The sequence below is a fragment of the Antechinus flavipes genome, chromosome 5 (assembly GCF_016432865.1).
Source record: "Antechinus flavipes isolate AdamAnt ecotype Samford, QLD, Australia chromosome 5, AdamAnt_v2, whole genome shotgun sequence".
In the NCBI taxonomy this organism is placed as follows: domain Eukaryota; kingdom Metazoa; phylum Chordata; class Mammalia; order Dasyuromorphia; family Dasyuridae; genus Antechinus; species Antechinus flavipes.
This window is the reverse complement of record NC_067402.1, coordinates 105,639,135-105,659,750: the sequence shown is the minus strand read 5'-3', so window position 1 is coordinate 105,659,750 and position 20,616 is coordinate 105,639,135. Positions and strand designations below refer to the sequence as shown.

General features: G+C 34.1%; 1 protein-coding gene across 2 annotated transcripts in view; it reads right to left on the bottom strand.

Moving 5' to 3' along the window:
• DGKI (diacylglycerol kinase iota) overlaps nt 1-20,616 on the bottom strand; it is a 565,471-nt gene that overhangs the window by 221,487 nt on the left and 323,368 nt on the right. For both annotated transcript variants that reach the window (XM_051961507.1, XM_051961508.1), the window contains exons 16-19: nt 11,920-11,975; nt 9,628-9,690; nt 5,428-5,501; nt 2,885-2,996 (exon numbers count right to left, since the gene is read on the bottom strand). In XM_051961507.1, the coding sequence (XP_051817467.1) occupies nt 2,885-2,996; nt 5,428-5,501; nt 9,628-9,690; nt 11,920-11,975 (305 nt within the window). The remainder of the gene's footprint in view (nt 1-2,884; nt 2,997-5,427; nt 5,502-9,627; nt 9,691-11,919; nt 11,976-20,616) is intronic.

Sequence of the window (20,616 nt, the reverse complement as noted above, 5' to 3'; positions counted from 1 at the left end):
GAAAGATTATACTTACACATGATAGGTTATACTTAACTGTACAACATAAGCCATATTTTTAACTTTGTTATTTTAGAGGTAGGTTTTTAAAGCTTGAAAGCAAATCCTGAGTCATCAGAATATGAGCTGAAACCAGAGCATTAGATGCTGGCTATTTTGTATGCATTTCATTATTCTTAACAGGCAAGTTGGGGAAAATGATTGCTATCATTTTAACTTTGAATCTCCTTTTTGCCAACTCATATCTACTGATGTATCTCTTCTTCTGATGAAGGAAATTAGGGGTTGGGGGGAAAGAGAAAGTTTCAGGCAGTAATAATGACATCACCTAGAATGTATGAAGTACTTGGAAAGCATTATGATCCCTCTCCTCCTCCCTATATTATTAAAGATAGTAGAAACAGTTAATAGCTAAAAACACAAGGTTAAAAAGAATCTCAAGATTTTATTTCATTAATTTGCAATATTTCAAAATTTAGGTAATTATAATTAAATAATTATAAATATTTTGGAAAACATTACTTTTTTTATTCAATAATATGGTTGGGAACAGTATAGGGTGGGGAGAAGTAGTAGAACTAGAAAAACAAACACTCCCAAACAATCTATATTCTTTTATCCATCTTTGCTTGACCTCACTATCCCTTAACTTATTGTCCTATATTTCTTTTCATTTTTTTAGCCAAATACCTAGAAAAATGCATTTTCATTTGCTGAAGGCTTCTGATTTCACAAATCTACTCTCTTTAAGCATAACAATCTAAATTCAATTGTCTTTTTCCTTTTTTCTCATCATATTATTTGGTGCTTCTGCTGCATCTGACAATGTCTATCGCTGTCTCCTCCCAGATCAGAGGTTCTTAACTTGGAGTCCCTGAACATTTATTTTTAAAGGATTTTGACCATAGCATTACTACATAATTGACTTCCTTTATAATTTTATGCATTCTCTCTTAAGCATTTAAAAATATTGTTCTGAAAGGGGGCTCATAAGCTCCACCAGAATATCATTGGTATTCATGCCATAAAGAAGAGTAAGATCATTTATTGTAGATGTTCTCTTTTTCATTGGATGCTTTTATAGTTTTAACCTGCATTTCCAACTGCCTGTCTCTTTTTGAAACTCTTTTTCTGATCATTATCATCTCTATCCTGTTCACTCTCAAAACTATATAACTAATGCTAAAGTTTCCATTGCTGCTGGACATTTCTACCTAAAAGTGCCCAAATCATTTCAAACTCCAAAAGAACTCATTAATTTTCATTAAGACCATTCTCACTCCAAACTTCCCATTTTCTAAAGAGGGTATCCCCTTTCCAGGCACCCAGATTCAAAGTCTCAATCTCATTATCATCTTTGATGTTTCCCTTTTTATCCTCCACAATATTCAATCAGCTGTCAAATATTATCAAATTTACCTTCACAATATTTCTTTTTTCTGTCCCCTCCAGCTACACAACCACTATCATAGTTCAACTTCTCTTCGTTTTTTTGCCTGTATTATTGGAAAAGTTTCCTAGCAGGACTTTCAGCCTCTTTTCTCCCACCTTTCCATTCATTTTTTCACATGGCTGCCAAAATTAGCTTTGGTCTTTTCCTGACCTTCAGTGACTCCCTTTAAGATAAATTGCAAATTTTTTAGCCTAGCATTTAAGGTTTTCCAATATCTGACTTTAGAATTACTTTCTAGAATCATTGATATTTTTTGTTGTTGTTGACTCATTTCAGTCTTTTACCTCCCTTTAAACACTTTAATTCTATGCAAATTGTCCTACTGGTTGTTCCTCAAGTTCCCAATTCTATCTCCCATCACCATGCTTTCACACAGGTTGTCCTCACACCTGGAAAGTAATCCCTTCTCTGCTTAGGTCCCACCTCCTATGTTTAGTCTTTCTTCATGTGCTCCATTGGTAGTATACTCTCCTTCCTCACAATATCTTGCATTTAATTTATCTGATACAAGTTGTATCATCTCAGTACTACGCATGCTCCATGAGCATAGGAATTCTTTTATTCTTGCCTTTATATATTTAGTTTCCTGTATTTAATAGGCACTTAATAGATATATGTGTGTTGGTTTGAAGAGTCCAGTTGGAATTAGCAAGGTATTAGTTGGATGTTGTCATTGCTTTTTAAATACGAAATATTATTTTATTATTTTTCAGCAAGCATAGTAACAGAAATTAAAAGCCAATAAAGTATTACTAACTAGAATTCTAGTCTAGTGCTTTAATGATTATTTCAGCAATTATATGCTGTCACATGGGACTGATTTCTTGGAAAACATATTTTAAGATGATTAAAAAGCCCCTTTGTTTAATAAGTATCTCATCCCCTCAGATAAATTTCTCCTCTATCTAAATTAACATACATTCCAACTTAGTGGGGCTTGAATTAATAAAATTTTCTATACTGTTTTCTTCTTTCTTCAAGAAGTGCATGGGAAGTGCTAATACTTACCGCCCAAGGAAATGTGAGTGTTAATAACTAGCTACCTTACCTAAATCATTCAAGTCATTTGGTTCCTTTAATGGATGAGAGTGTGAAACGCCAATAATTTCCTAATGTAAAATACTGTGATAAGTCCATAGTTAAATTTAAATGACATCCAGATGAGGAGAGAGGAAAACCATCATTTTTTTTGCATGAAATTTATAAGGGAAATTAGTAAACAACCTTCCCTAGATTGTGAATTTCATAAAAGAATACTGATTTTTTTTTTCAATTTTCCTAAGCTCTATACTGAAGAATGTATGTGGTGTTTTTATCCAGGTCTCTAGATAGAAAAAAATATATACTAAAAGCTTTATGACATGGATATATTATAATTCACGTAACAATTAATTATGTATTTCACTTACACTAATTAGCCTTAATACTTACCAAAGAAGCCATGGTGAATCCAATAACTTCAATATAGCCATCATCATGGCGCTGAGGTTCAAAATCTAAGTGATCTCCTGGATTTCCCCAAGGCATTGTGCCTGCACAATACCTGCCCGATAAAAATGGAAATTATTAAAAACTTGATTTAATAAGTATCACTCAAAACTAAAAGCAAGGGAAAAAATTAGAAAAAGCAACCTCTCCCCCAGGGTCTCTAAGGATTCCCTTCATTCCCTAAGGATATAGATATGGGGGAGGAGTGAATATTCTCAGCAGTATTTTATTTTTAAAAATCATGGGGATACCTAAGTGGCACAGTGGATAGAGCACCAGCCTTGAAGTCAGGAGGACCTGAGCTCAAATCTAACTTCAGAAAACTGGTCATATTCTTATCCTGAGGACTGTTTGCCAATTCCTGATTGACCAACTTCTTTATTCTATGATTAACCTGCAACTATCTATGTGACTATATAACATTGGTAGAAGTAAGGATGGACTCTAAATGGCATTAGTCTTTAGGGCAGGAATATGTTTATATACTAGGGAAGACAAAAAATAAAGCTGAAAGATAGTACTATGAGAAGTAAAAGAGTGAGTACTTAATAAATTCTTGTGCATTGAGAATTACTAAGATAATGAAGACATATAGCAAAGGAGGAATAGAATAAAGAGAAGAAAAGAAATAAGGGCAGGAAGAGAAAGAGAAGAACTGAGAAAGAGGGGATAAAAATGTAAACCCTAAGAAACTAAACAATCTTTTAAAATATTTACGTCTCCAATTCCGTAGGCCAATGGCATAAATGACAGTTCTAAGCCTACGTACCCACAGAATATATTCAAGAGAAACCTCATAGAAACTATTTCTATGCAATATACACTTCAATTTAACACTGCCTAAATTGCCCAGACACAAAAGAAGTTTGAATATGGATTTGTTTAACTTTCAATTATCAAATGATGATGTATCTCTTTTTGAAATTTTAAGTTCAGAAACCAAAGTATAAAATGTAACATTATTCTTGGACTATTTTGTGGATACTTAAGCTTTGATTCTTGGTTAGCTCCTCTGAAGTCTTCAGGAGGTACAATGTGTTTCAATATTCACTGAGGGGGAAAAAGACTATCTAATTTGTACTTTTCCTTTGTCACACACATAAAAATAACCTCCCCAAAATCTCAAAATAACAACAATAAAAATCAGTCAAGAAACTCATATGAATGGGTTGAAATCCAAAATTAGTTTTCAGGTATAATCGACAGAAATGGGAAATTTACAACACAATTTCCCATGCCATTCTTTCACTCAAAACAAAGTAATGAGTAACAACAAATCATTTAATCAATCATTTATAAAATTTGAGTGGTTTCCAAATCTGAAATGGGGTTCAATGATTCTGTAAAGGGTCCATAAATGAGAATAGAAAGTCAAATGCAATAAATTGAGTTGAAAAGACTACAAATATAAAAAGGCACTTTTATACCAAATAACTTGACCTATCACTGCATTCTCTTGGAATATATTACTGGAATTTATTCTCCCAAACTCATGTTCTAGAAAAACTCATCATCTTCATTTTTAGAAAGGAGCAGTTATGCCAGACAGGCAAACTACCATCATGCATAAAAGTCAGACAAGAAACCTTCTAATATAAGATCATTGATTTAACACTGAAAGGGACCTTAGTAGTCATCTAGTCAACCTTCTCATCTTATAAATGAGTAATTAAGATCCAGAAAGGTTAATTAATATACCCAAAGTAGACAGAACTAGGATTTGAATCTATATTTACTGATTCCAAACATAGCACTCTTTCCATGGCACTAACAGAACAGGTTTTAAGATACCAATATGATTTCCTTCCAAACAGCTCTGTTATTACAGGAATAGGAGAAGGACATCAAAAATGAGGTTCATTTTAATATTTTTTTTATTTTATAATTAGTAATGGATGAGAGGGTTCTATTTCAATATTGTTTATTTGTATTGTTATTTGGAAACTATGTATTTAAAGCTAAATCAACGCTGTAGGAAGCAAAATAAATGTATGACTGTCCTTTTGTACATTTCTACCAAGAATAGTACAGAACAGTTGGTAGAAAACAGTGTCTAGCAAGGGAGTAAAGAAACACTAAGAATCTAGGCGATCTGGCTCTCATTGTATTTCTGCAACAAATTCAAACCATGATCTTTTCATAATTTAACTTCTCTGTACTTCCATTATTGCAGCTAGTAAATAAGGATAAATCATGCCCCAGATATCCCAAAGGGTTACTATTGAAACTAAAGTGACATAATAAATGTCTATGTGCTCTGAAAAACTATGAGGTACTAAACTAATATAAAATATGACTGAGGCCCCTGATTTCTTCTGTTTAAAAATAATACACGGTGTACTTCACTAGAGAAACCTAATATAGGAGCAAAATGCCCAAGCCTAATGACTTTTTAACTATGGGAATAAATGATTCCTTTCTCCTATAACTAGAGGATTTCTAATATGAAAACAAAATAAAACAAAACAAAAATAACACATACATACCTAGGTATATTTAAAAACACTATACATTGGAACTTCAGCTCTTGAATCTTTGGGGTAAGGTCTGTTCCATCACACTGTAAAAATCAAAAAATAAAGGAAGGACTTTAAAATAAATTAAATATTGGGGTTGAAAATATATGCTACTCTCTCCCCTTCTCTTTGACCTTGTCCTTGAGGAACATGAATACCAGTTATTCTAATGAATACATGCTATGGCTCTAACTGAACTAAAATTGAAAATGTTATTTTTTTTTAAATGTTAAAATAACCAGAATTTCTACTACATTATCACTATTAGTTGTTGTTGTTATTGTTATCCATAAAGATGATTATTGCTATTTAAAAACTCACATTTATGTAGCACCTTTCTGTTTAAAAAGTACTTTCCTTAAAACAATCCTGTAAAATGGATAGAGTAAATAATATAATCCCTGTTTTACTGATGAGAATCACTTAATAAAGTATCACAGCTTGAACTTAAACTTGGATCTTGATACCAAAATAATATTTCTTTCTAATATGTATACCTCAGACCTCCTCTCTGTACAATCAATTGCTCTCATTTTTACCATGACCAAATTTTACATGATCTGCTTTGGTATTGTTTCCAAGAGTTTTTTTTTTTTTTTAACCATTTAAAAGGATTGACTTTATTATTAAAGTAAGCTATCTGGAGAACTTAGTGATGCCTTCATTTAGCTACATAACTTAAACAGTAGGCTTATGCCATAACATGCTTTATCTGAAACAGTGAAAAGTTTTGTGTAGCAACACCAAGATTTGATCTGTTGCAAGTAAAGATGTCATCAGTCCATTAAAGTCTCCTTCAACTAGCTCAATCCTTTCAATTTTCTCAGAATGAAGAAGCCTAGTGGCAGAAGGCTAAAAAACGTTCTTCACCACAGTTTCACTCAATTCCTTTTTGGTTATGAGGAAGTAGTCTTTGGGATATTTTACACAATCAGGGAAATGTAATAAGAGATAAAAATTCATGAGTTTCTGATCATAAATCAGATGAAAGTTGAATTGAAGAAGTCAGAAGAGATCATAGAAAAAAAAGGAGTAAGAATAGACATAACTTTAGTTTGGGCTTCAACTACCTTCTGGTACAATTGAGGCTTAATGCTTCATAAAGCATAGGCTAATAGAGCTATAACTCTCATCTTTCATAATAAGATTTACTAACCACAGTATACCTTAGTAAATTGTGGCCAGAATAATAGATTGCCCCAAGAATAGCTCCTAAATGGAAAACTGTAGCTAACGCTCATAAGAAGCCGAAAGAGCTAAGTGAAGCTTATGTGTCTTCTGGTAATCTGACAGAATTATTGTCTGTTGGATTTATTTCCTTCTGTGTGTCAACAGCTCTGTTTCTCCTTGCCAACCACTTTGTTCTTTGTTCTAACTGCTCTTTAATTATCTTAATTTCCATCACCTACTGGAGATGTTATGGTTTGTAAGCCTTTCCTCTGTGCAGAAGACACTGGCAAATTTATAGAATCAAAGACAACAGTAGCCACCAAGTCTTCCATATGTTGACTAAGTATGTACCTATATTCTTGTGTCCTGGCTACAGATTTTCCCCATGTATATATAACCCACATATAATCACTGTTCGCTCTTCTCTTTGAGAACAAGTTATGGAATTAAGAGAAAAACAAACAAATGATGTTAAATAGTATTTCCAAACAATGTCAAATGAATTTCAGCTATCTTCCTCAACTTCCTTATCTGCATCATATAATTTTATGGAGTTGCTTGAAGATTAATATATTAAACGACCTGTCCAAGGTTAAAAAGACAGAATGTGTCAAAAATACAACTTGAACACAATTCCTCTTGACTTCAAGGTTGACCTTAAACAACATGCTATCTCTATATTATATTTCAAATTCAAAGAGTATAATTAAATGCCACATGTAAAAATCAATACTTACAGACTTTTTTAAAAGCAAAAATATAGAGAAGCAATTTGATAATATTTAGCTATTATTGGTCTAGCCTTAATCTTATCATCATTTCTTTGTAATTCATTCTACATTTCTTAACTTAGAGTCAAAATTTCTTGTCCATCTGCACCCAAAAATCTAGAACTCTACAACATTAGGCCATTTTAGAACAACAAATCTTTTTTCATCTACTAGATTTTTACCTTCTCTAAAAAGAACATCCTTCTCAAATTGCTGCTAACTAATCAAAAACTAATTTGTCTTTGTAGCTTTCCTTCTTCCTTTTTGCTTCTTTTTCCAACTAGCATTAAAAGTCAAATACAATACAGATACATTCGTGTAATTAATCTCCACTTTGGCCACATAAAATCTATATGGTTATTTTTATTTAGTCTCTGTTTTCTTCCCAGGTTATAACTGTGAGAAATGAATGAAAATGTATTTTATCTTTAATTTCTTAGATGTATGTAAATGAAATAAGCATAAAGGCAGAAAAGGAGAGAGTAATAATTTTTAATTGATCTCAATAAAAAAAAAAAAAACTGAAGTTTTGAGAGTCTGTCACAAGGTGCAGGACAAAAAGATCTGAATGGGTCAAAAATAAGATGTCTAACACAATGCTGATGAAACATTATTGGTCTATAGGAAGACATATATACTGAAGAAGAGTAAAAGATAAGCAAGGGAACAATGTGCATAAAAATTATAATTGTAAAAATTTAAAACACATACACACACAAAGTCATCTGAACTCTGATTAAATTCAATGATCAATACTGACTGGAGAGGAGAGATAATGAGACATTTTCCTCTTTTCAGCGATGAGATGGAAGGTTATAGGTGCAAAATACTTTACGTGCTGCAAGATATGATTACTGTAACTTTGCTTTGCTTAATTTTGTTACTGTTATTACAAAAGTTTCTTCTGAGGTAAGTTTGTATATTACTCTGTTACTGTGGCATAAAGTACCAAAGACAGCAATATAACTTTCAAAAAAAAGAAAAAAAAACACTAACTGTGAAAAAAAGAGGAATGGCAATACGAAGAGAGCCAAAATACAAATTCTATAGTTAATCAAGCAAATCCGAATCTTAAATTACACTGTGGAAAAATCTCTGTCCTAGATCGATGGAAACAAGATGTAAAAAAGTCTAAGTTTAAAAGTAGTTCACCATGATACAGTAGGATATTATCATATTACCATTAAGTAGAGGGTTAGCAAGAAAAAATACACATGCATTCTATTTGGGATGGTAGCAGTTAGTGAGCTGGAACTTTGCCTTTCTATGCTATGTAAAAGAAGTTTCACATGATATTTTTTTTTCCTTTTGAATTATGATAAAAACTACAACTGTGACAAGATACTTGAAAAAAACAAGAATCTGTCATTTCATCATGGAGGATACTGCCTCTCAATCACTCACAGTAGTAGATGTTCTTTGACAGATGCTATGACCAAAGAGTTCACCATGCTGCTGACAAGACAGTGAATTGCCTCTCTGTGCTGGTCATGCGACAGCAATTCTCCCTCCAGAAAAATCTGCAGATTCTTACCTAAAGTCTTTACAACTTGACAAGAGCTACTGGAATTTGCAATTCAGAAGTATAATCTTTGAGAAATACCCAGAGTCACTTAGTCATCCAGAAGATGCACCAAATGCATTATTGAAGATTTCTAGCCAAATAATCTGATATGAAACTTTTATCACTAATTGATGGTGTAAGCTTCAAAGAATCACAAAATGCTGATACTAGAATGCACCCCAGTGATTTCCTTGGCTGGCCCACTCATTTTATAAATGAGAATACTTTGGCTAAGAGAGTTTAAGTGACCTGCCTAAGTCACCTTTTTGATCTTGGGGTCATAAAATGAATAAAGTACTGGGTTTGGAGTCTGGAATAGCAGAGTTCAAATCCAGTTTCAAACATTTACTAGTTGTGCAACTCTGAGCAGCACCTATTTGCCTCAGTTTCCCCATCTATAAAAGGGGGGGGTGATAATCAGGTTGTTATAAGGATCAAATAAGAATAATTGTAAAGAGATTAGCATGGGGTCTGGCACACAGTAAGTACCATATAAATGTTACTTATTATTGTTAACTATTATCTGTATCAATAATACAATTCCCCTCTAGCACTATTATTCTTCAGGTCCAATTCAACATACATGGGTAGAATTAATGTTTCACTTTAAGAAATGCACCCACCCTTAAGAGTCAGAAGGGACTGTTCCCTATGTTCTGTACTTACCACAACCTTGACATGTTTGGATAAATCCCTGGAGCTTCTCTGCAGGAAGTCAGAAAAGGCTGCCTGGACCATGAAGAAGAAAAAGTGAAAAGAAAATATTCATACATGTAAATTTTACATACACACTGACACATGTACATACATATACATTATATACAAATTAAATATATATGTGTCACCAAATAAATCACTAATACCATCTCTAGCTCCATGTAGTAGTTACTAAATATGAAGTCATCTGCTACACCTGTACTGAATTGATTATGAGCTTTAAGTGAGTATATCTGTTTTGGATTATAAACAATATACATGAATGGCACTAGCTAAGGACAAGTTACTTAGTAACTTATTAGCTAAAGGAAGGAAAGAAGTGAACGGACCTCCATAGTTGCCAAATTTTAAGAGCCAATTCTAAAATTCATTTATATAATTTTCTCTTTTCTTCTCTCTCTCTCTTCCTTTCTTTTTTCTTTCTTCCTTTTTTTTTCTTTTTTACTCTCTGTTCTTCTCAACTCTCTGCTGCTGAGAAAATACTATTTACTTTGTCATTATTACCCAATTCCCAATTTTTCTATCTAATGATGTAAATTCAACTTTAAGGGTTCCCAAAATATGGTTCTAGAATTTTTTTTCCTTCTCCCTTCAATTTCACTCTCCCCTAAGAAATGCCTTGACCATACCTCTTAGGAGGAGGCTCCCAGGAATCTTTAAGCATACATATAATTCCATATAAGACTCTGAAGATACCATTTATTCCTGACTCAACTGGGATTTCTCAATTTCATCACAGAAGATTCACTGAATCAGTTAATCCCACCCCTCCACCCCACCCCCCAGAACATTTTATTCAGAAACCCTGTGGCCAGATCCCTACATTAACAACAAATTAGTTCAGCCTTTGCTTAAGTCTCCCTCCCTCCTAGCCATGTACTCATCTCTTGCTTCATGCTACCCATTCTATCTCTCATATCCCTTCTTGAATCTGCTCTTTACTCTGAGGCTGCTCCAAAAGCAATAAAGACTTTAAAACTTAAAAGGAAGAAAAGAGTAAAAAAAAAGATGAACAACAAACAGGACTAGTCCTATCTCCACCTACTTAGTTAAAGCTGTATTTCCCAAACCTTTATTTCAAGAGCAAAAAGATTCACTTTGATATTCTAAAAGAACTCAAGATTTCTTGTTGAGGACACTTTTGCCAGCACAGAGACAGCAACACTTCTGTACCCTTTCATCTTGCATTGTTCTTGCCTATGTAGTAAATTTGTTGTTGTTGAAATTGTGAATGAATGTACTGGAAGCTTTGGTCCCATTATTCTAACATTTTGGGAGTAACAAAAAAAAAAATGATAATTCTGACATTTAGATAGAACTTAGACTTTTCAAAACTGAGAGTTAAAAGAGTGTAAATGATTCCCCCCCCCCATGGTCACATATCAGTAAACATCAGAGGCAGGATTTGAATCTTATTTAATTTTGTCCTTACAACAAATAAATTCTATTATCCCCATTTTTACAGATGAGGAAACTGAGATTGAGGGAAGTTATATAACTTTCTTAAGGTCACACAGCTAGTAAATGTCTGAGGTAGGATTCAAATTTGGGTCTTCATCACTCTATATCTAGCATCTACAATGGCATGCCATTTCCTCAAAGAAGATACGTAAAAAAGCATTTTCTTCAACTTCTTTGCAGAGCTAGCAGATACTGCCTGTAATGTCAAACATTTTTGATGTGTTGATTGTGATGAACTTTTTTTTTTCTTTGCTATAAGTGATAGTTCTCTGGAAGGGGAAAGGAATGGGGTATACCAGGAAACATAGGTGACATTAAAAACACAAAACAACAACAAAAATAATGTTTGCTAAATATTATATGTCCATTGTTCAGAACCAACCTAGCTACATTTGAAGATCATCTTAAAGAGTTCATCACTAAATACTCAAAAGTTGTAGAAGCTATTATTTACCAAAGAAATCAAGAATCCTTAAAGTATTAAAACATATATATGTATGCATAATGGTGAGTTTGTATATATATTTATGTATGTATATATGTGTATTTGCATTATGATAACAATGACTTTTTAATTTACATAATTGTACCAAATTCTTAAATCTTTGTACTTCAATGTCCTCAATCTCCTTTTCCTTTATCTCCACTTCTCCACTCCAATATGTTTGATGAACCACAGGAATAGAATTTCCTCCATGAAGAGAGAAGCATTTTGTTACTGCAGCTAAAATAATTTTAAATAGGAAAAAAAACATAAAAAGAAGAAAGGTCCATACTCACCCCTGCATAAAACATTTTATTTCTAAAGCGACTGTTGAATTTCTCTGGATTTGCTTCTGTAAAGAAGAAAAAGTAAAAACTGTTATAATAATCTTGTTAAAGATAGCTACTTGAGTAGCATTGCTTACAGCTTCAGGAGTTTCATTGCCATCTTTCCCTTGGGCAGGAAGCCATCTGGGTATTCAGCCTAAGCATTCTAGTAGTTATTAATATAGGGAAGGAAAAAAAAGAAGGAAGGAGTAGTGGAGAAAAGATGGAGAAGTATATACTGCTCCCTGGGATGTTCTCCCTATGCCATGTATACATCCTCCAAATAGGATGAAATGTGACAAATCCCAGGCAAGACAATAATGAGGAATTTGTAATGTACCATCTGCTCTCTTGCTTTTGACAGAATTTGCAGCATTCTTTGGTTTAGTGCACTCATCAAAGGCAGATGGTCTGATAAACATATTCCTGGCTTTATATTATAGTTAAAGTACAACTGGAAAAGTTTTAGTCTAATCTTGGCCATTGAAAAGAAATAATGAAATAAAACTACCTCTTCTTGGCAAAGAGGTAGCAACCACATATCAATTTTTTGTTTGCTTGTTTGACTGATTTTTCTTTATTTCAAGAAATGCTAAGAGTGGAGAGATTTCAAAATGACTGTGGAAAACAAAAGACTGACAGACAATATTTACTTTTAAAAGAAAAATGTTGACCACATTCTATGAGTTTGAAGGATTTAAAAAGAATACCCATCATCCTAATATGCTCTGAGCTTTGAGACTCTCTAATTCTCTTCTAGGAGCACCAGAAAGAGACAATGCCAGTACCAAGCACAGAAAACATTCCCTTGAACTGAGAGCATCAGAAAATGGCTAAATGAAATATTACAGAGCTTTCTCCCAGTAACTAAAACTCTAAGACATAGCTAAAGAAGCATCTATCAGCTGTTTGTCTCCCCCTATTTTGGCTCACACTCTCCCTAATCCTATCTGAGAGCTAGGTTTTTTCTCCAAATCAGTTCCCATTAGTAATCTGACTGGATGAACACAATTGGGGGCTTGTTGCTATTCTGAATGTTTATTTCCTTTTAATGGCAAGTAAATGAAGAGAAACATCCAGGTGTCAGTTCACTAGGTATTGGCAGAGTCTCAACTACAGGGTCTCAGGAAATCGTCCTGGCAATATCTATTCAAAACCATTAGGAAAGAAATACTATCGCATGACCTGGAAACTGACAGAGGACATCAAATTGTCAGAGGGAGCATTATCTGGCATTTATAGAGCAGTTTACAGTTACTGTTGAATGATCTCCATTATTTGTCGTTTCTACAGAAGAAGGAATGGAGCCAGGTAATCTCCGATAAAATAAGGAGTCATAGAGAGGACAGGGACGACAACTGACTATTTAAAAAAAAAAAAAAAAAAACTCTCCATCCCAGGTTAAGTATATTACTTCTCCAACAATTGTGGAGATAAAAATTATACATTTGTCTGGGCCCAAATGATAGAAGGCTTGGATCTCATTATCTCTGATACTTAACAGCTATTTTCAGGCACAACAAAATGCTATTATTTCAGGCTCTCCTATTTCAAAATTCAATATGAATGGGCTGAAGGTAAACTTTGTACTGCTCAGGAAGAAAAGGGTTCCCAAAGCAAATTAATAATGTAAAGAGGTTGCAGGGGAATGTGTAACATACTCAAGAGAACAAACTTTTGAGTATAAAACAGCAACCACATATATATATATATTATATATATAAATTAAAATATGAATAATAAATAGTCCTCATTTGTTCATTTAACACAGATCTAGCAGGAATTAGACTTGGTAATATAATATATATGTGTATGTATGTATGCATATATGTATGTATATTCTTTAAGTCAGTGGCCTTTGCAATTGATTCATATTAATAAGGTACTCACTAAAACATAAGATTTTGTCCATCTATTATCCATTTCAATTAAAAAATCAGCCAGAATTTATTAATTTCTTATTATACTTGCTAGTCAGTAGGATACAAAGTAAAAGTTTATATTGTATTGGGGGAAATGATGTACCAGCTGTCAAATAAATACAAATAACAATAATAATTTAAATACAAAGGAATCTTGGGGATATTTAGGTAAATCAGAAAAAGGTTTTTGTTGTTGTTGTTGTTGTTGTTTTGGTAAGAAGTAGATACTTAGCAATATCTATTAATCCCTAGAAGGATTCCAAAAGCTATAGAAGAGGGTCTTCATATATGAGACATAACTTTGCAAGTGGCTGGAGGCAGAAGTTGGAGTGCTACATTTAAGGAAATTCAATAACTCTATTTGCCTAAATTATAGAATATATGAGACACTTACTATCTGGAAGACCTTAGGTAAGTCATTAAAACTTTCTGGTCCCGAGTTAATAAACTATAAAATAGTGTGACTCTAAGGTCCAATGTCTAAGTTCCCATTTGAATCTATGATGTGAAGGTGCTTTTATCCTATGAATTATGTAAAATCAGTCTGGAAAGACAGACCAGATATAGACTGTGAAGGGATTTTGGTTCCAAACAGAGAAATTCACTATTTTAGTAAAGGAGAGACATAATTGGACACATGGTTTAAGATTATCAATTTAACAATTGTGCAAAAGACGGTTTGGAGAAAGGAGAAACTGGAGGCAAAGAGGCCAATTAGGAGGCTCCTATAATAGTAAAAGCAAGAGGTAATGATATGTAATGTGATTTATATTGTGGCAAGAATCTAAATTTATTTACTATATTGTAGAAGTGCTTATTTTGTTCCTTGAATTAAAAATAAATTTTAAAATAAAACTTAATTAAAAATATATTTTAAATTTAGTTTTAAGGAAAAAAACTTCTGCATTTAAAGCTATGACTAAGGCAGAGGTGACTTCTCTGAGATTGGATTCAAGGCCACCATTGGGTACAAGTCTATTGACATTTTTTTGCAGTAATAAGACCCCAGCAATAATTTAAGAAAATGAAAACTGTAAATAGGGGGAATATTTAGCCAATAGGCCAATGCTCCAGTGTCATTAAAGCCATAAATAGTGGAGAAAATATTTCCTTCTGATGCTTTACATATAATCCAACTTGAAGCAATATTTAAAATAGGTCATTTCTCCAGTTCCTTCCAGCTATTGCCTTCTCATCTTCTTCATTTTCAATCTAAATGAAGTGATTCTCGTAATTAGAGACCAGAACAGGTCTGCCTATAAAACCATGGCCCAATCCTGTAATAAATTGAGAAATTTTCTGGAGTTTAAAATTAGACTCTAACTCCCTCATTGCTGGAATTTCATGTAAGTCTCCTTAAATTGCCCTTCCATATTCAGAAAATGAGCAGATCTTCCCCTTTATTTTCTACTCATTCAGCCCCATCTGGACTGAAAGAGCTACTTGAATAGTATCTGCATTAAAGCTAAGATCTCAAGGGAAGCTTTCACTTTGCTAGAACAGAAGGGAAAAATAAAGAGTAGCCTCTGCATTTTACCTTGTCTCCTTACATCATCATGGATCATCATCATCACCATTGCCACCATCATTTAACAATAGCAATGAACAATATCTTGCATTGCTTTGCAATTTGCAAAATCTTATACATGTCAGCTCAAAACAAGTAGACAACATATAGGAGGATCCAATATGATTTTTAGTACCATTCAAGGTAAGTATCCCTCCTATTATAAAGCCCATTACACAGATAAGAAATCTAAGGCTGAGAGCCTTGCCCAGTGTCATATGCATAATAGGTATTTAAGACTTGAATTCAATCTAGGTCATTCTGACTCTTTGTCCATTATCTATCATTTATAATTTATAGGAGGTATAAGTCATTAGTTATACCACACAGACTACCAGTCCCTTCATTCCACACCCCAAATCTAGAAATTTCCTTGAAAGTTTTATCTAGTGCCCTGAAGTCACATGGAGCCCATGGAGACTGGGCTTTCTCCATTATCCTCTTTTCCTTCTTTTTATTCTCCAGATGTTCTGTAATTTGGAGGGATTATGCTATGGAAATTTTCCCCAACTGACCCTGGGGTAGTGAAGAGACAGATAGGTAAACAAGTATGTATGCCCCAGATCCCAACAGTCACCACAAAATAAACTGGGGGGGGGGGGGTTAGAATTTGGAAGTTAAGGAATTTGGAGAAGGAAGTAAAAGAGAGGATAGTAATAGTACCAGTTTTTTCCTACAGCTCCAAGCTAGCTACTGATAAAGCAGAGTTAGTATCTGAGAACTAAACTGAATCTCAAGGGTAGCAAAGATTCACACATATTCTTACTGCTTTTCCACCAGAATCTTTTTCATTAGTCAAAGTAATGGAGAGGCCAGGGATGAACAGCAGTCTTTGTGGTGATCTAGAGAAGTTCTCTCTCTTTCTTTTCTGGCTGATGCTATCCCAACTTGAGTTCACTTATGGTTCCCTCTGAAGACAGGAGATAAGAGTCCCACAATTCTTGGCTGAGACAGTTCTCTCTCTTTCTTTTCTGGCTGATGCTATCCCAACTTGAGTTCACTTATGGTTCCCTCTGAAGACAGGAGATAGAGTCCCACAATTCTTGGCTTATCATTGGATAAGACTAATGACTTATACCTCCTATAAATTATAAATGATAGATAATGGACAAAGAGTCAGAATGACCTAGATTGAATTCAAGTCTTAAATACTTATTATGCATATGACACTGGGCAAATCACCTCCTCTACAAAACCAACATCAGAAATTCTTGTGTAATCTGACTTTGTAGTTGGAATGAAGGGTAAAAATGGTGGGACTGATAGAAGGCTGCTTGTTTCTGGGATGATTTTTTGCTGAAGATTGGGAGAAAGCCATGTATGAACTGTACAACAGAGAGAAAGAGGAAAAAATACTTAATATCCACCCCAAAAATGACAGTATATTTTGTACTTTGCAAAGAGGTTACTAAAACAGAGGGAAAAGGACAGCTAGGTGGTGCAGTGGATAGAGCACCAACCCTGAAGTCAGGAGGACCTGAATTCAAATCTGGTCTCAGACACTTAACACTTCCTAGCAATGTGACACTGGGCAAGTCACTTAACCCCAATTACCTCAGGGAGGGGAAAAACAGAGGGGGGAAAGAGAAGCTAATTAAATATCATTTTGTTTTGGATCACATAAAATGTAACTCTAGTTCCTTTATATGGTCCACTCCAAGAACATAGCAAGTAGCAAAGGATTGTAAACTCATCTCCCTTAGTTTCTAGCTTTTTACTGCCACAAAGAGAGAAATTATTAAAAAAAAAAAAAGAATAACTTTGAAAGATTAAAGAATTGTTATCAATGCAGTTATTCAAGAGAATTGATGGTGATGCATGTTCCTCATAGCCTGACAAATGTGATAAACTAAATATGCAGGATGAGACAGATGCTTTTGAACATGGCCAGTGTCCAAATTTGTTTACCTTGGCAAATTTTACTTGTTACAAGAGTTTTCTTTTTCTTTTCTTTTCCTTTTTTGTTGTTGGGAAGGATGAAGAGAGAAAATAAGTGCTAATTCATTTAAATAACAGATTTTTAAAAGAAGCCAAAAAATGTTCTTAAATACCTTGTAAAGAAACCTAAATAAGCAGATATCGTGAATATAAATAATTGGAAGCATTATAACATGTGCCTGACAGTCTCAAGGTTGGAGGAATTATTTGGCCAAATTTCCCAAATAAGATGGCTCCAATACTAAAGTTATTTCTTAAATTATATTCAAGGATAGTCATGAAAACAGTTAGAGACCTGAGGTTGAAAGAAAGTAGTCCCATGCATGGAAAAGGTGGGAATCATAATAAGAAGCCACAAAACTATAAAATAATTTGTTTAAGCTACTAATATCTACTGCCATTATCCATATTATTAATAGAACACAGGAGTACACAATTATTCATGCTTTATAGACTGAGAAGAGCCCTAAAAAGGTAATATATTTCCTGTAGCTTATCATTATCAATTGCCCTTTGGACACCTCAAACTAGATGTCCCCTAGGCAATTTAAAGTAATTTTGTTCAAAACAAGATTTATCCCCCACCAAACTCATTCTTACATAATCCTTCACTCTTCTGAACTTGCCTATTTCTTTCAAGGCCACCACCATCTTCCCAGAGACCTAGACTCACAATCTCAGTATTATCTTTGACTCTTCAGTCTTATTCATCCCCATCTCCAGTCAGGCATCAAAACTTTTCCAACATCTCTTAGATAAGTCTTATTTCCTCCATTCACATTGCTATAACTTTAGTTCAGTGGAGCCAAACTCAAACAGAAATAAGGGCCACTAAACTAAACATTAGGATCCCTAAGGCTGCATATTGACATAGAAAAACCATATTTTAACATTTTCTATGTTCCATTATATTTTTATTTTATTTTACTTATATTTCAATCTGATTCCAACACATTAGAGAAGCGTTGCCCACCATATTTGATACCTTTATTCTAATTCAGGCTCTCATCTTGTCTTACCTGATTTAATGCAATATCCTTCTAATTGTTCAGCCTCCTACAAGTCTTTCCTCACTCTTTCCTGCCTTTCTCAATAAATTCAATAAAAATCAGTAGCTCCCTATTGCCTCTAACATCAAAGATAAGTTCTCAGTTTGGCATTTAAAGATAAGACCCTTTCCTATCTTTCCAATCTTCATAAATATTATTCCCGTTCATTAGCCCTTTAATATATTTGATGTGGCTTGAACCTGGCCTTCCATTTCTTACATCCCTGCTTTCATTAGCTGTCTCCCAGGCTTGTTTTGGCCTTCCTCTCCATCTCTACCTGTTTGTTTGCCTAGCTCACTAAAATCCCATTTTCCACAGAATATCTATGCAAATCCTACTAGTACCTTTCTTTCCCCCCTGAGATTAGCTGTCATCTCCCCTGTACACATCTTGTGTGGACCTACTTTTTACAACCCCATTAGAATGTATTTTCTTGCAAGTAGGGACTATTTTTTTTTCAATTTTGTCTCCTCCATGGTTAACAAAGTGATCATACAAAGCAAGTTTTTAATAAAAGATATGACTTCACTTGGTTCTGTTAAATTCATAGGGAAGAGCTAGAATTTGAACAAGAAAAAATAAATGAGAGTTGCATTTGGAAAATAAAAGCTTCTGGCAAAAAGTCATCTCTAGCCCAGATGATATTTTAGTGAAATGGAAAAGCCTGATGAGAAAGAGTATGTGAAAAGATCTCAGATATGTTATAGTTATTCATTTGTATCTGACTCTTCATGACCCTTTCATGGAGTTTTTTGGGCAAAAATACTGGAGTGGCTTGCCATTTCCTTCTCCAGTTTATTTTACAGATGAGGAAATTAAGGCAGAGTTAAATGACTCACCCAAGATCATACAGCTAGCAAGTATGTGAAGCCAGATTTAAATTCAGATCTGTGCTCAATCCTCTGAGCCACTTTTCTGCCCCTGAGCTAACATATGGCTAACATAAATAGAGGTGATTCCCAGGCCCCTTCCTTGGTTTAGGGTTTAGAGAAGGGGCTGAATTCATTCTAAGAAGCCCCACTACCTCAATCCCAAAGAATTCTGATTTATTGATCTGAGTTTAGCTTGGACTTCCAGCATCACCAGCACACCCCTTGGTTCAGGCAAAATATGGAATTAAAAGCAAGAGCCAAATGGAGCCTTAGGAACTGGAAAATGGAAAAGAAAACAAGGAATGGTTAACTTACTAGGGGTCAACCAGACCCCTGGGAGATAAATACAAAGCAACTGAGGCATGTACATTGATATAGCATATACATACTGCATGGATTCCCTTCAACATCAATGGTATAAATATTCATTGACTATCAGAGAGTGGTAAGGGAATCTCAAATATGATACACACCATTTTGGGGGGCTATGTTTTAAGTAGCTGTTCCAGTCCTTTTTGATTGGATCCCTACCAAAGAAAAGGGGATAAAATGATATTGGGCAACTGGAAGAGGAGGCCAAATGGCTTATTTCTAACTGCTACCTTCCCATCCTCACAACCCAGAGCCTCAGGATATATTTAATAACTTTGTAGCATAGGCTTCTCAGTCTTAAATACATATAAAACATGTCTTACTTCAATCTTGCAGACATTTTAGAGCTTTGTTTCTCACTTTGCTTGAGTGCTAGCACTGTCAGCCAAGATTGTGATATTATAAAAATCAGAACAAAGGAAGCCTGCTGGCCAAAATTCACAAAGCAGCCAAAATACTACAGGATGAGCAAGGAAAATAAACAGACTGTACCTTGGAACCACATGTATCAAATTACTCAAATATATACACAGTCCAAGCCAGAATATTCTTGGAAATTCAATGATGCACATAACTTAATACACTTCATAAAAAATTTGGAAATGGAATATCCTCTATACCTATCTACATTCAGGACAGTAAGAACTAGTGGATAGGGTGAGGGAGCTGAAGTCACAAAGATGTAGGTTCAAAATCCATTTCAAATAATAACTGTATCTACTTCAACAAGCCCTTACTCTTTTTGTACCCTCAGTATCCTGACCTATAAAATAAGGGCATTAGACTAGATAGCCCCTAAAGTTCCTTCTTCCTTTCTGATCTTGCAGAACTGGGATACAAATTCTGCCCCTGATAATTGCCAGTTTATCCATCCAAGGCCAAGTCACTTAATATTTCCTAAACTCTGGTAATTGTCTAAACTTTATCTATTAAACAGTAATTGTAAA